The 13859-nt window shown below is 52.6% G+C and overlaps 1 protein-coding gene across 5 annotated transcripts; it reads left to right on the top strand.

The window, feature by feature from the left end:
• The first annotated feature begins 2175 nt into the window (after positions 1–2175).
• Positions 2176–13255, top strand: IL17RE (interleukin 17 receptor E). 5 transcript variants are annotated; one of them, XM_036079830.2, is made up of 17 exons: positions 2176–2284; positions 3009–3205; positions 3556–3571; positions 4144–4263; positions 5087–5184; positions 5432–5591; positions 5687–5826; positions 6688–6756; positions 7660–7726; positions 8676–8851; positions 8938–8985; positions 9068–9113; positions 9285–9433; positions 10546–10614; positions 11352–11403; positions 11488–11586; positions 12102–13255. In XM_036079830.2, the coding sequence occupies exons 1-17, from the start codon at positions 2200–2202 to the stop codon at positions 12695–12697; spliced, it is 2187 nt and encodes a 728-aa protein (XP_035935723.2). In that variant the 5' UTR covers positions 2176–2199; the 3' UTR covers positions 12698–13255. The 5 variants fall into 5 exon arrangements, with proteins under 5 accessions (XP_035935723.2, XP_077931316.1, XP_035935722.1 ...); XM_078075190.1 differs by having other exon boundaries at positions 9222–9433; XM_036079829.2 differs by having other exon boundaries at positions 9068–9433.
• The last annotated feature ends 604 nt before the right edge of the window (positions 13256–13859 follow it).

Raw genomic sequence — 13859 nt, 5'->3', positions numbered from 1 at the left:
GTCTAATGTGTTGGCCCTTCCTGCCTAAGGTGCCCTAACAGGCCCAGTTGCCCCAAGAGACTTTAAGAATCAGCTGTTACAGAAAGAGCCTAGAGATGCTGCTGCATGGTCTGACAAGAGTCCACGTAAGGGTAAGGCTCATGAAAAACAGCTGTCCAGGGCCCCCACAGTGTGCTCTCTCTCTGAGCATGTGCAGGGGCCTGCCAAGACTTTCTGAGCTCCTGGCTTGGTCCCCAAGTAAAGGTTATTAGAGCATGAAGTCTGGGTTAGCTTGTTCAGACACAAACCACAGGTAAGATAGGCTTCGGCCATCTTCCAAAAAGACGGGGCCTCTGTGCTGCAGTTGGCTTTTATTACAGTTGGCTACCTTGAATTCCAGCCACAGATACTGCTCCCTTGTTGACTCTTGCCAAACAGTCCCTACTAGTCTGGGAGTCTGAACCATTAACTCACTATCATAAGACCTACTTTCCCTTTGTTCTTTTCAACTATTCCAAATTCTTCCTTCACGTCGTTAACCCTGCCAACTACATTGCACTGCTAAATCTAGTAATTCTGTGGACTCTAGGGCTCACAAACCCTCTGACTTCTCACAGATCTCCCTAAGCAGTATGTTCTGGCAGACACGGTGCTGAGTCCCAGATCTCCATTTTTGTGTTTGAACAAGTTACTTAATCTTCCTAGTGTTTTCCAGTCTGTAGAATGATTTAAAAAGACTGACCTCAAGGGTTGTAGTACTAATAAAATGAGATAAGTGGGCAAAGCATATGGCCTCCAGTCTGATAGTAAGAGTTTAGCAAATCTTGAACTGATTCCCTACTCTTTCCCAGATGTGCCTGAATTCGCCTGGAGAATTAATTACCCTAAATCTTTTTTTAGGCTCCACAATCAATAATCAATAGGCACAATCAATAGGCAAACCAGGAAGACAATAAATAAAGCACAAACCTTTTCTCTCTTCTTTCCCCCTTTCTTCCTCACCTTAATTCCTTTTCCTTTTCTATGCTCTCATTTTCTTCCCTTTCTATTCTTTTTTTCTTTTGTATGTGTGAATGTGGGACACTTTATTTCTTTTCTGCTTCTCCTACCATACCTTAGCCAGGGTCAGGAGCAATTAAGGAAATATTTTCACTGTGACAGATCAGAAAATACAAGAGGTCAAGAAAGAATTATTCTAGGGATGCCTGGGTGGCTCAGTTGGTTAAGTGTCTGCCTTCGGCTTGGGTCATGATCCCAGGGTCCTGGGATTGAGCCCCACATCTGGCTCCCTGCTCAGTGGGGAGCCTGCATCTCCCTCTGCCCCTCCACCCCGCCCGTGCTCTCTCTCTCTCTCAAATAAATGGATGAAATCTTTAAAAAAAAGAAAGAGAAGTATTCTAGAATGGAACCAAGTTTCTCACTTCATGCCCTCAGCATTGAAAAATGCATTATTTATGTAGATCTAAACCACTGTGGGTTAGGTAAAAATTGAGCGGGAAGAGTCCCTAACCATTCTTAGTATGGCCAGACCCCCCTTTTCTTCCTTTGTATCTTACTGATCTATTTTCAAAGTGATGGGCTCCGAGGCCAAAACACAGAACTGTGCCAGGCAAAGCCTTTTGGGTTCCCAGGAGCAGAAGGAGGTGAGGCGGTGGGAAAAGAAACCATAGGTTGGTAGAAAGAGAAATGAACTATGAGAGGTGGCAGAATTGGAGCTCTCTGGGCTAGAGACCTTGACAAAGTCACTGTTCTTTCTGCTTCCTTATTCCTCTCTTTACTAAATGAAAAGAAAAATTCTCACTTACCTGTCTCATAAGATGATTAGGTGGATCAAACATGAAAGTGCTTGTAAAATGTGAAGCAGATAAACTGCTGCTTAAATGAAACATACCATTATTTACAGTTATTCAACTACAAAACCACCTGTTTCTTGACATCCACTGCTAGGCATTGGAGAACATAAAGAATAGGAAAGGGTCCTTATCTTCTAAGGAACTCAAAAGCCAGAGGGTATTTCTAGGATAATGAGTACGATGGGTCTTCAGACAGTGGACCTGAAGACTCAGGACCTAGAATCGGCTTCAGGGAGGCTAGGGCCAGGCTACTGAAAGGTGCAGAGGGACGATAACAATATCAAGATGACTTAACCCCGTACGTGTGCCCCAAACTTGTTTTCTATGTGTGTCACCAAGGTAAGGACAGAAGCAGCTCAAATGCTCCATGAGCAGGAGGAAGCTGTGGGATGATGGGGAGGGTCCCCACAAAGCCTGGAGCCTCGTCAGCATCGGAAACCACAGGAAACCAGGTCAGTGCGTGGGGCCTGCTCCCTCAGCTCCAGGGCTCAGCTATGTGCTCTTGGGCTTCCTGAGCAGACGGTACTGATCAGGGGATCCTTTTTTTTTTTTTTTTTTTGATTAGGGGATCCTTGAAGCTGGAGGCCCCTTTGGCATGGAGCCCTTTGCCCAGAAGAGCTGGGTGGAGACAGAAAGCTGGGCTATTAGTCTTGAGGGTCAGCCAGGTGGGGAGTAGGATGCGTATGGGGGCATGTGAGGTTTATGTGCATCCTACAGTGACTTTTTGTTGCTCTGCTCAACTCTAAATGGTGCCTCAGTCACCTCTGTCTCCAGACCCCATTGTAGAATAGTGCTTAATAGTTCCGTTAACTCTCTAAGTGAGGGGATGAAGCAAATCTCCAATGAAGTTCCAAGTCCAAGAGTGTTAGTGGGCGGGTCAGATCTGCAGGGTGTTGCAGGAGTAGGAGGGGTTAAGAAGTGGGGACAGCCCTCCATCCCCCTAACCCTGTGCTGGCCTCTTTCCTGTTATTTATCTGCCAGAGCAGGAGCCCCTTGCCCTCCAGGTGGGAGCAATAGGGCTTTCTGGGGGGCAACCATCCTTCTGTCCCTCCACTAGGAGAAGAAGGAATGTGGCCTGGCTGGCTGGTTAGGATCTAGGATCGAGGAGGCGCTTTGGGGCAGGGCGGGGCAGGGGCAGGCAGAGACGAAAACTCCTGCTCGCTGCCCTCCCCGCAGCTGCACAGCAAGGGCCTGCTGCCCACCTTCGGGCTGTGCAGCCATGTTCTGGGCGCTCTGAGCCCATGGGGAGCCCCAGATTGGCAGCTTCGCTCCTGCTTCTCCTCCTGCTCCTCATTGGCCTCTCTGCCTCAGCCGGAATTGGCTGCCCCTACCTGCACCGCTGGAGCACCCACTGTCTGCTGGCCTCCCACATGGTAAGGTAATGCTGCCGCTGCCCAGTAGGGACATCTCCCTGCCACAGGCTGGTAAAGCTCCCCACTCTTCTGCCTGTCCTCTCATGTTTCCCAAGTCCCTGTGCCCTGGTAGCAGCCCCAGTGTGTCCTCTATCTGGTCTTGAAGGGGTAGCCAAGGTTCTTGTGTGCTGAGGGCCTGGGCAGGGTCGAGCTGGGAAGACAAGAGCCAGAATGGATGGGCTATTAGGTTATGGGACTTGGAATTAGGTGATTTGAGGCAAGGACCCGAGGGAGAATCGCCCACCCCCATAGGAATCCCTACTAATAATTCTTCTCTCCTTTCTTGCCCCTACTGGGCCCTGTGCCTTCAGGAAGACACTCTCACTGGTGAGTCTCATTCCCTGCCCTGCTTCTCTTCTGTGTCCCTTTTATTCCAGATCCCTAGCGAACTTTCCATTCAAATTTTTGGCTCCCAACTTGGGAAGTAGCATATCAAGGAAAAAACACAGGGTTTAGAATCAGTACAAGCCTGGGTTTGCATTGCGTTTCCATCACATACTCCACATGTAGCTGAAGGCAGTGCACTTAGCCCCTCTGACTCCCCGTTTCCCAGGGGTAGAGCAGGGTTGTAGAAATGATTGCACCTCCCCTAAGCTGTGGGGAGGATTAAAGGAGAGACAGGATAACCTCTAGGCACTCGCCCTTAACTGGTTCCTCACTCCTGTCAGTGCTACAACGATCTTTCATATCTAATAGTACATTCTGGTTTACAAATCATTTTCCCACACGTTACCTCACTTGATCTTGACAACAGTCCTACTTTATAAACGAGGAAGCTGAGGCTTAGAGCAGTCCGTAACTTGCCCAAAGCCACACATCTCAGCTTCAAGTCCACCTTGTCGGAGGCAGGAGGGACCTCCTTGGACCTTACCATTTGATTTACTTTTCATCTTTCCCAGGAAGGTTTGCCCATATTCCTTGCCATAGCCAGTTGGCCTTTCCTGTGTCCCTAAAGCCTTGGTGTGCTCAGCTCTGGCTCTGCCCCTATCTGTGCCTGCATCTGGTGTCAGACCCTTCAGGTATGGAAAACAGCCCTTTGGGCTATTCTCAGTGGAGATGTGAATTAGGGGTTTTTTTGGGGGGGAGGCCCAGGCTGAGGAAAGTGGGATTTATCATACTAGAACAGATGTCTCTCCTATTGTCAACCTCAACAGAGACAGGTCACCCTAAAATAGCATACCACGAATTATATTCATGGGTTCAGTTGTATCATTTTGTGAAGGTATTTCTCCTTTCCACTGGTATGGATGCTTGAGATTAAATTGTTTTAGTTCTATGAGTTTACTAATATTACATTCTATTTGCAAAGTAAGATCTTTTTTTTTTTTAAGATTTTATTTATTTATTTGACAGAGAGAGACACAGCAAAAGAGGGAACATAAGCAGGGGGAGTGGGAGAGGGAGAAGCAGGCTTCCCGCTGAGCAGGGAGCCTGATGCGGGGCTCGATCCCAGGACCTTGGGATCATGACCTGAGCCGAAGGCAGATGCCTTAACACTGAGCCACTCAGGCGCCCCGATCTTTCTTATTCAACTCTGTATTTTCATTGCCTAGCTCAGTGCCTGGCACATGCTAAATGTCCAAACACTGCTTAAGAATTCACAGTTTCTAATTGTTCACTGTTGTAAATAATGCTACAATGGACACTTTTGCGTATATATAGCTTTTTCTCTACTTAAGGAATTAATCTTTTTTTGGCTGTATCATAACTTTCAAGACTAAAGAACTTGATACCATTACCCTCCATGATCTGAAATGACTTACTATCTAACATCAGGCCACATTTCCAGGTAGGAGAGGGGCAGTGAAGGGCTGGATAGTAAATATGTCCTTTCCTGCACAGGCCTCCGGGAGGGCTGGTTCCACCTCCTGGTGCAGAAATACAAAAAGTCCTATAAGTTCCGGTTCTGTAGGAGACACAAGATGCCAACATCTGCTCAGGTACTCCCCCTGCCAGTTCCAGCCCTGCCCTCCACCCCACAGCCCTTTCATTCCCAGCCTCTTGTTTTGTTCTCTAGCCACGTGAAAGATAGAAAGCATGGCAATGAATTAGACTATTCTGTCCATTACACAGTTAGCGAAAGCAAGGTCTAAAGATTGAGTGACTTGCCTGTGGTGCCTCAGGTTCCAGAAGCAGGAATAAAAGCCTGATTCCTGGCCTAAGGCCAACCATGTTCTCTGCCTACAGAGGAAGCTGCTGAGTAGCTGTTGCCTGTCTGAGAAGGGTCATCACATCGCTGTCTCCTCCCCAGACATCTCTCACAAGGGGTTGCGCTCTAAAAGGACCCAACCTTCAGATCTAAAGGCATTGGAAGGTCTCCCCAGACCCAGCTCACAAAGGCATGAAGGTAGGCCTAGGGTGTGACCAGAGATGGGTGCAGCCAAGTATTGGTGCCTAGGCCTAGGCCAAGAGACAAGGCTACCAGGTCTCCCTTCTCCCCAGGGCCCAAGTTCTCCTTTGATTTGCTGCCTGAGGCACGGGCTATTCAAGTGACCATTCCTCCGGGACCTGAGGTCAGCGTGCGTCTTTGTCACCAGTGGGTACTAGAATGTGAGGAGCTGAGCAGTCCCTTCGACTCCCAGGTATGGAGTGTTGTCTCCCTTTAAAAAGCCAGATCACACAGTTCTGGAGCAAAAAGAACCTCCCCATTGTATACATGGGGAGACTAAGGCCCAGAGAGGGACAGTCATTGTCTAAGACCTCCCTACAAGTCCGAAGTGCCTAGCATTAAGCCTTCTTTGGATTAGACAGAAAATGCAGGGGTCCTTGTCACCTAGGAGGAGAGGAAGGGAAAGGGCAAAGAGAGACTTGGAGCAACCATGAATGCCTAGCAGAGAAATGAATACAGCATATATCCCCAGTGAGAAGACCCTCAGCGAGATCCTGGTTGCATTTAGAAGGCTTTTCAGTTCCCCCAAGAAGCAGTCACATCTGTCTTGGTACCCTTCCATCTCCCTCCTTTTGCTGCAGCCCCTCAGAGAATGAGATGTTCCCCATTCACTCAGCCCAGGCCTCATACCCCTCTTCAACCTCCAGTTGCTGTAGATGCCCTGGTATGTGGTTGGTACCATTTGCAGGGACTGAGGTGTACCTCAGAGGCTCTCAGCTCTCTTCATTTCTAAATGAAGATCACTGTGATGCTAGCGTTCAGTTAGTTGAGTTAATGTTTTTAGCACCTAGCACCCTACCTGGCATACAGTAGGGGCTCCATAAATGTATCATCCTTTCCCTATTCTCTCCCTCTCCCCACTCCATATATTGAGATACCTAGAGCAAATAGACTACAGAGCAGGGACACGCCCCCCCACCCCAAAAGGAAATTTCTCAGATAAGAGGAAAAACAGGGTGTTTTGGCCAAGGTCCCAGCTTCCTACTGCCCTTGTCCAGGGTGCCTAAGCTCTTTATCAGGCATTTCTTCTCTCCTTTTGCTGCTTCGTCAACAGAAAATTGTGTCTGGGGGCCATGCCGTAGAACTGCCTTATGAATTCCTTCTGCCCTGTCTATGCATAGAGGTGAGCAGAGGAAAAGGTCTGGGTTGTCCATGGCTCCACTTCTAGGTCTCCCAGAGGCACAGCTGGTCAACCGTATCTCCAGTAAGTCAGGTCTTAAAAAGACTGGGTGTTGAGTTGATGCTTGGGAAGATGGCTACCAGCTTGACTGTGAGCCACACACTGGGTCAGAGATGGAAGTGTCCTGCTGAACATGAGATATTTTGGGTGGGTGATTCCAACCTCAGTCCTACCCGAACCCAGCTTTCCTAGGTTCAGACTGGCCTCAGCCCACAGAGACAGAATACACAGTTGCCTTCACTGTGTGTTCTGAGGAGTCGCGGGGGGAGGGGGGGACGGGGAGGGCACGTGTGGCCACTGCCACGTCCCGTATGGCTCCAAAAGTCTCGTCCCCATGAGCCCTCAATGGCAGTCTCCCGCTCCTTACGAAGCTGAGGGGCCTAGCATTAAGATTTTTTTGGACTAGACAGAAAATGCAGGGGACTTTGTCGACCAGGAGGAGACAAAAGGGAAGGTACAGAAGGACACGTGGGGCAGGGAGCAGCTGCCACGGTGGACAACCCCCCGGGTGTTTGGGCGGCCCAGAGGGAGGGGTCCGTACAGGGCATTCCGTGGGAAGCCAGGGAAGCTAAAAGTGGAGGAATGTGGACCTCCCCTCTTTCTGGGGAGGATAGGTTCTCCTGTCGAGGGAGAAGAGGACTCAGCCTCCCATTTACTGATCTTGCTCCTAGACTCTGGTCATGCCCCACCAACCCTTGCCCACACCCCGCACCGCTTCCCGTCCTCCATGCCCCACCAGCTCGGGCACCTTGCATCAGAGCGAGGTCAAGCCAGGAGTTTCAGGTCTGAGTGATAGAGGAGAAGAATTTCCTATGACCCTCCCCGACTGTTCCCCTGTCCCCCCAGGCATCCTACCTGCAAGAGGACACCGTGAGGCGCAAAAAATGTCCCTTCCGGAACTGGCCTGAAGCCTGTAAGTGCTGCACATGTGCATTCACAGCCTCTCCCAGTCTCTCTTACACACACGCGCACACACATTGCACACCTGTGTTGTGGAGGAAGCCCCCAGAAGGCATGCAGGCACTTTCCCTGGAGCTGGTGGGGGGAAAGGGCTACCGTATCTACCAATCACCTGCCAATAAATCAGAGTATTGAACATTGTACTAGGCGCTGTGAGAGGTTCAGGAATATGAGACCCAGGAGGTAGTGTCCTAAGAGGATGGCCCCAAAGTCCTGGGGTCACATCCCACTTATTCTTCTCTGAACCTCAGTTTCTTCATCAGTGAAATAGTGATACTTGCCCTGCCTTACTTTCCAACCGTTGATGAGGCTTGCATTTGATATTAGATGTGAAAGTGGCTGGTGATGTCTAAAATGCTCTGTGCATGTTGTCATCCCCAAGTTAAAGAGACAGGGCCCTGAAATACAGCAAATGAATAGCGCAAAGCAGCCTAAAGTCCAGGCCACTGTTAGAATTGAGGACTGGGCTGTAGGCCATGAGCTCAGGAAAGGGAGAAGCCCATGAAGGCGGTCTGATCAGAGGTCTCTTACAGGAGGTGACATGTGAGGTGGGCTCAGAAAAGGGGCAGTATTTCCAAAGGAGAGTAGCAAGGGGAATATCCCTGGTTCTGAGAAGAACCTAAGCAAAGATCTGCAGATTTTGACTTTGGGGAGCAGCAGAGAGCTGGCCAGAATGGAGGCACAGGAAGGAGGTGAGACAATGCAGTAGAAAAGTCATAAAAGGTCTGGAGAAGGCATGCTCATTTATTGGATACCTAGACATACCAGCAACCGTGCTGGGCACCTTCACAAAGTCATCCCCTGGTGCCCCCGGGGATGGGGATGCAAAGCGAGGCTGAGGCCAAAGCAGGGCCCAGGCCTCCCCGGGCCTCACTCTCTGTCCCTGCCTGCCGCCCGCCCAGATGGCTCGGACTTCTGGAAGTCAGTGCACTTTACTGACTACAGCCAGCACAGTCAGATGGTCATGGCCCTGACCCTCCGCTGCCCGCTGAAGCTGGAGGCCTCCCTCTGCCAGAGGCAGGGCTGGCACACCGTCTGCGAAGACCTCCCCAATGCCACGGCTCGAGAGTCAGAGGGGGTGAGACAGGCCCCCCCCGGGACTTGAGTGGGCAGGGCTGGGGCCCAGGGCCCTGCTCCCTGACTAACCCCCTTCTCCTACCACAGTGGTATGTCTTGGAGGGCGTAGACCTGCACCCCCAGCTCTGCTTCAAGGTACAAGCGTGGGTGACAGCGAATGGGGAGGGGTATGGATGGTGCCTGGAGCTTGCTGACTTGCCATTCTTGGATTTCTCAGTTCTCGTTTGGAAATAGCAGCCATGTTGAATGCCCCCACCGGACTGGTGAGCCATTAAGTGACCCTGGCTGGGACCCCCTTCCACCATTGAACCCTTACCCAACTGTGACCAAGCCAGACTGGAGCCCTGTTCTGATTTCTCTGGCAACTACAGCCCAGCTCCTATCACCTCCTGCAAACAGAATGTCTCCCATGATGCCCTTTCCCACCCTGGCAGCCCCATCCTGGAATGTTAGCATGGATACCCAGGCCCAGCAGCTGGTCCTTCACTTCTCCTCAAGGATTCACGCCACCTTCAGTGCTGCCTGGAGCCACCCAAGCTTGGGGCAGGACAGCTTGGTGCGCCCTGTGTACAGCATCAGCCAGGTATGGCCTAGCCAGGGCCCCCCCCACCCCCCTATCCACCCCCCACCCCCCGTCTTGTTGCTCAGAGCACAGCAAGTGGAGGCCAGCAAATATTTAACTTATATCATCTGGTTATTTATTTACTTGATCAGCCTTTGTTCAGCTCGTTCCTCTGCCAGTCAGTGAGGCCTTCCATGGAGCAGTTTCTAATCCTTTTAGTTTCTGAACTTACAGGAGATAAACAGAGGCAAGAGACTGGCCGTCCCACATCCAGCTGTCCTCTGACCCACTCAATCTGTCGCCACATTTTGTACCAATGCCCTCTCTTGAACCCAGCTTTCCTCTACCCCTGTGTTCCTGTTTGTCTCCACAAGGCACTTGGCAGACTTTCCCTGACTATCTTGGGAAGCAGAGCCCCTGGAAGCTGAGGTGCTCTTTGCAGAATACTGTGAACTACTGACAGATTTAACTTTATTATGTGAACTAAGAACAGTTGGACTAGCAGACTCTCTTCTGTGTATCTGATATAAAAACCACAATTAAATATATCCGTCAAACCACAGCGCCAATCTGACTAAGCATGACTAGCTCTTTCCAATTCTTTCTTAAACGCTCACTTGTAGCTTGCTTATTTGTCTTGCATTCTATGAGAGATTTATTTTGGCGGCGCCTGGGTGGCTCAGTTGTTAAGCGTCTGCCTTTGGCTCAGGTCATGATCCCTGGGTCCTAGGATCGAGCCCCGCGTCGGTGGGAAGCCTGCTTCTCCCTCTCTTTCTGCCTGCCTCTCCCCCTGCTTGTGCTCTTTCACTCTCTTTCTCAAATAAATAAAGGCAGAGATAGACGCAGGCAGAGGGAGAAACAGGTTCCCCTCTGGGCAAGGAGCCCAATGCGGGACTCGATCCCAGGATCCTGGGATCATGACCCAAGCTGAAGGCAGACGCTTAACCCTCTGAGCCACCCAGGCATCCCGGAAGACTTGTTTCTTGTCAGCAGTGGCACTTGGCCTTAAGCCTGGGTAGGATTTGGGTGAGGGGGGTAGGGTAGAAAGGAAGAAGAGTGTGGGCAAAGACTCAGACTGGACAGAGCCAGATTTGACTCTATGGGGACAGTCATTCTGCTCTTTGTTCCCACAGACTCAGGGCTCAAGCCCAGTGACACTAGATCTCATCATTCCCTTCCTGAAGCCAGGGAACTGTGTCCTGGTAAGGAATCCTGCCCTCACTCTGTACACAGCCCCCTAGCATCTACTCTACAGGTGGCAGATGGGGCAAATCCAGTCTGCAAAAATGTTTGGTTTGGCCAGCATGGTGTTTGAAATTGGAATGAGTTGCTACCATTTAAATATTGGAGAGGTCATATTTTATTTTATTTTATTTTATTTTATTTTTTTAAAGATTTTGTTTATTTATTTGACACAGAGAGATACACAGCGAGAGAGAGAACACAAGCGGGGGGAGTGGGAGAGGGAGAAAGCAGGCTTCCCGCAGAGCAGGGAGCCCGATGCGGGGCTCAATCCCAGGACTCTGGGATCATGACCTGAGCCGAAGGCAGACGCTTAACGACTGAGCCACCCAGGCGCCACCTGGAGAGGTCATATTTTAAAAAGCTGATTTCTGGCTTCTCCTGGAAGAATCAGAAAACCTGGTACTCTGTGTCCACATTCAGGCATGGTGACAATGCGCTTGAGCTCAGTGGCATCTGATTACTTCATTCAGGGCCTGTGCCTTCCCGGTCCTCATGGACGCCCTGGCCAACTTCAAGTTTATTTTTTGGGTTGCCACTCTTGACCTGTTGTGTGCCCAGCCAGAGCTGGACCAAACACAAACCCTGCGCTGGAGAAATTCCCTATCTAGGGGGACTCCCCTTCTCTGTCCCCACTCAACTTCCCCTGGGAGGAGGGGCTACCCTGGCTCACAGTGGGGGGGCTCTGTGCCCTCAGGTGTGGAGGTCAGATGTTCAGTTTTCCTGGAAGCACCTCTTGTGTCCAGATGGTGAGTTCTTGGGAGAGGAGGGGTGGGATAAAAAGGAGGTTGGGCACTGAGGAGCCTGGCTTGGCCTCACCCTGCTTGACTCAGTCTCTCATAGACACCTGGGGCTCTTGATCCTGGCACTGCTGGCCCTCGCCACCCTGTTGGGCATTGTTCTGGTCTTCACTCGCCGGCGCCCACTGTCAGGTAAGCTCACTCTGGGGGTAACCTGAGGATTCAGATCTGCCCAGCGCCTAAGCTAGTTGCCCTCCACCCTTCCCCTGCCTAGGCTCCCTTGCGGAAGAGCCATGCCCCTGCTGCTGCGGCAGGCTCTCTGCTACCCGAGGTGGTGAGCCTCAGGCCCCCTAGTGGTCAGGAGTGGTTAAGGCAGAGCAAAAGTCCCTCTGAGCAGATGGTTCACTGTTCGTGGTCTCTGGGAAGAGACCAGTAAGGCGGAAATCCAGCGGGCGCTGCACCTGCCAAACCTGGCGCCCTAGACCTGGCCCCTTCCGGGCGCTTTTATCTAATTAGCCCAAAGACACCCTGTAGGCTAAAGTTGCCTTGGGTACTCACCCCCAGTGCAGATAAGGAACCAGGTGGGGCACCGGATGAGTTAGCCCCAAGGCGGGGAGGAGGGGTAGAATGCGGGTGGAGTAGAGGAGGGGAAGTGTTGGGCTCCCCCTTAGCCCCGCACCCTGTTCATCTGCTGCTCCCGCCCCCAGGCCCTGGACAAGCGCGGCCGGTGTTGCTCCTGCACGTGGCGGACTCGGAGGCGCAGCGGCGCCTGGTGGGAGCGCTGGCTGAACTGCTGCGGGCAGCGCTGGGCGGCGGGCGCGACGTGATCGTGGACCTGTGGGAGGGGACGCGCGTGGCGCGCGTGGGCCCGCTGCCGTGGCTGTGGGCGGCGCGGGCGCGCGTGGCGCGGGAGCGGGGCACAGTGCTGCTTCTGTGGAGCAGTGCCGGCCCCAGTCCAACCCGCGCCCGGGATCCCCACTCGGCGCCCCTGCGCGCCCTGCTCCGCGCCGCCCCGCGCCCCCTGCTACTGCTGGCTTACTTCAGTCGCCTCTGTGCCAAGGGCGACATTCCCCCGCCACTGCGCGCCCTGCCCCGCTACCGCCTGCTGCGCGACCTGCCACGGCTGCTGCGGGCGCTAGACGCACGGCCTTCCGCCGAAGCCACCAGCCGAGGCCGCCTCGGGGATCGGCCTTGCCTGCGGGGTCGCCTGGAGCTGTGCCACCGGCTGGAACGCGAGGCCGCCAAATTTTGCCCACCGAGGCTGAGCAGAGACAGGCGTAGGGGTACTGGCTGGATCCCCTGAATGAGCCTTCTACCCTAGAATCCTTGGGGTGCCTCCTCAGGACTACTGGCCAAAAATCCTTATGCTCTGTTAGCCTGGGAGCAGAGCACCTCCCTCGCTCTGTCCCAGCCCCTTCCCTACGTGTCTGGCTTCTTCCTCCAGTTTACCCTTTCGGAACCAGCAGGGAGAGTCGCTGTTTACTGAGGGCTCCACTGCTCCCAGTTCTGTTGGGGGTGGGGGAATCTTCCCACTTCTTTTCTTCAAAGTTCCAGGAAGAGTAGTCTGCACATGCTCCAGTCCAGGCTAGAGAGGTGTGGGACAGAGGTAGGGGAGGCGGGAGCGATGGCCGTTCTGAGTGAGGCGTAACTCCAGTGGGGGGAGGGGGGAGGGGAGAAAACCCCTTTGGTGGGGGGCGGGGCAGGGATACTGCTTTCCCGGACTGGAGCTCTGCCCAGGGGATGGAGGGAGGGAGGGAGCCTGACCCAGGTAAAGAGGTTTTGGCCCTGGGTGTCCAGGGCGGAGGTGGGACAGTAGAAACCAAGATCAAGAAAACTGAATAAAGGCCAACATAATGGAGAAGCTAAGAGGCCCGGTGTGCTTCTCTAGGGTGCCCAGGGCACTGAGCTGCAGGAGGGGTCCGCACAGCCCTGCCTGGGGGTTGTTATGCCTCTGTTTGTGGGCTCCGATCTTCCATGTCCACAACCACATCCTTCACATTCTCACAAGCAAAGCCTCTGAAAAGGCAAAGGAGGACCTGGAAATCTTGATCCTCACTGTGACCAGGTTCAGAAAGGTCCATTTGTCATGCAGCCAGCCCATGGCAACAGCACAAATGGGACCCCTGTCTGCCTGGCTCTGAGTCCTGAGTTCCTTCCCTCCCTACCACACTTGAGCAGAGGCCAGGAAGTGCTGAAAAGCCCACTTTCTGATACCCTTTGTCCCTGCCTTTAGAGCTCCTGTCCCATAAAGGGTCACTGAGTCCCAGGGCAGATGTGTGAAGGGACCGGGGGTGCCCTGTATGAGGGAACCTAATGGGCACCAAAATCCCAGATTCACGGTGGCAGTGGAAATGCCCCGGCATTGCCCAGGCCCTCTTCCTTAGGGACTCCCAGGGTGAGTAAGAGCTCCCTCACTCAGCTGTGATGCCGCCACCCTCTTCAGGGGCCCCTCCCAGCCAGGTGTC

This window comes from Halichoerus grypus, chromosome 1 (assembly GCF_964656455.1).
Source record: "Halichoerus grypus chromosome 1, mHalGry1.hap1.1, whole genome shotgun sequence".
Taxonomy (NCBI): Eukaryota; Metazoa; Chordata; class Mammalia; order Carnivora; family Phocidae; genus Halichoerus; species Halichoerus grypus.
The sequence above is the reverse complement of the archived record's forward strand: the minus strand, read 5'-3'. Positions and strand labels throughout refer to the sequence as shown.

Coding starts and splice junctions, on each gene's coding strand:
- IL17RE (XM_036079829.2), top strand. CDS start 2,200: ATGAGCAGGAGGAAGCTGTGGGATGATGGGGAGGGTCCCCACAAAGCC. Junction 8,852..8,937: donor CGGCTCGAGAGTCAGAGGGG/GTGAGACAGGCC, acceptor CTCCTACCACAG/TGGTATGTCTTGGAGGGCGT. Junction 10,615..11,351: donor AGCCAGGGAACTGTGTCCTG/GTAAGGAATCCT, acceptor CTGTGCCCTCAG/GTGTGGAGGTCAGATGTTCA.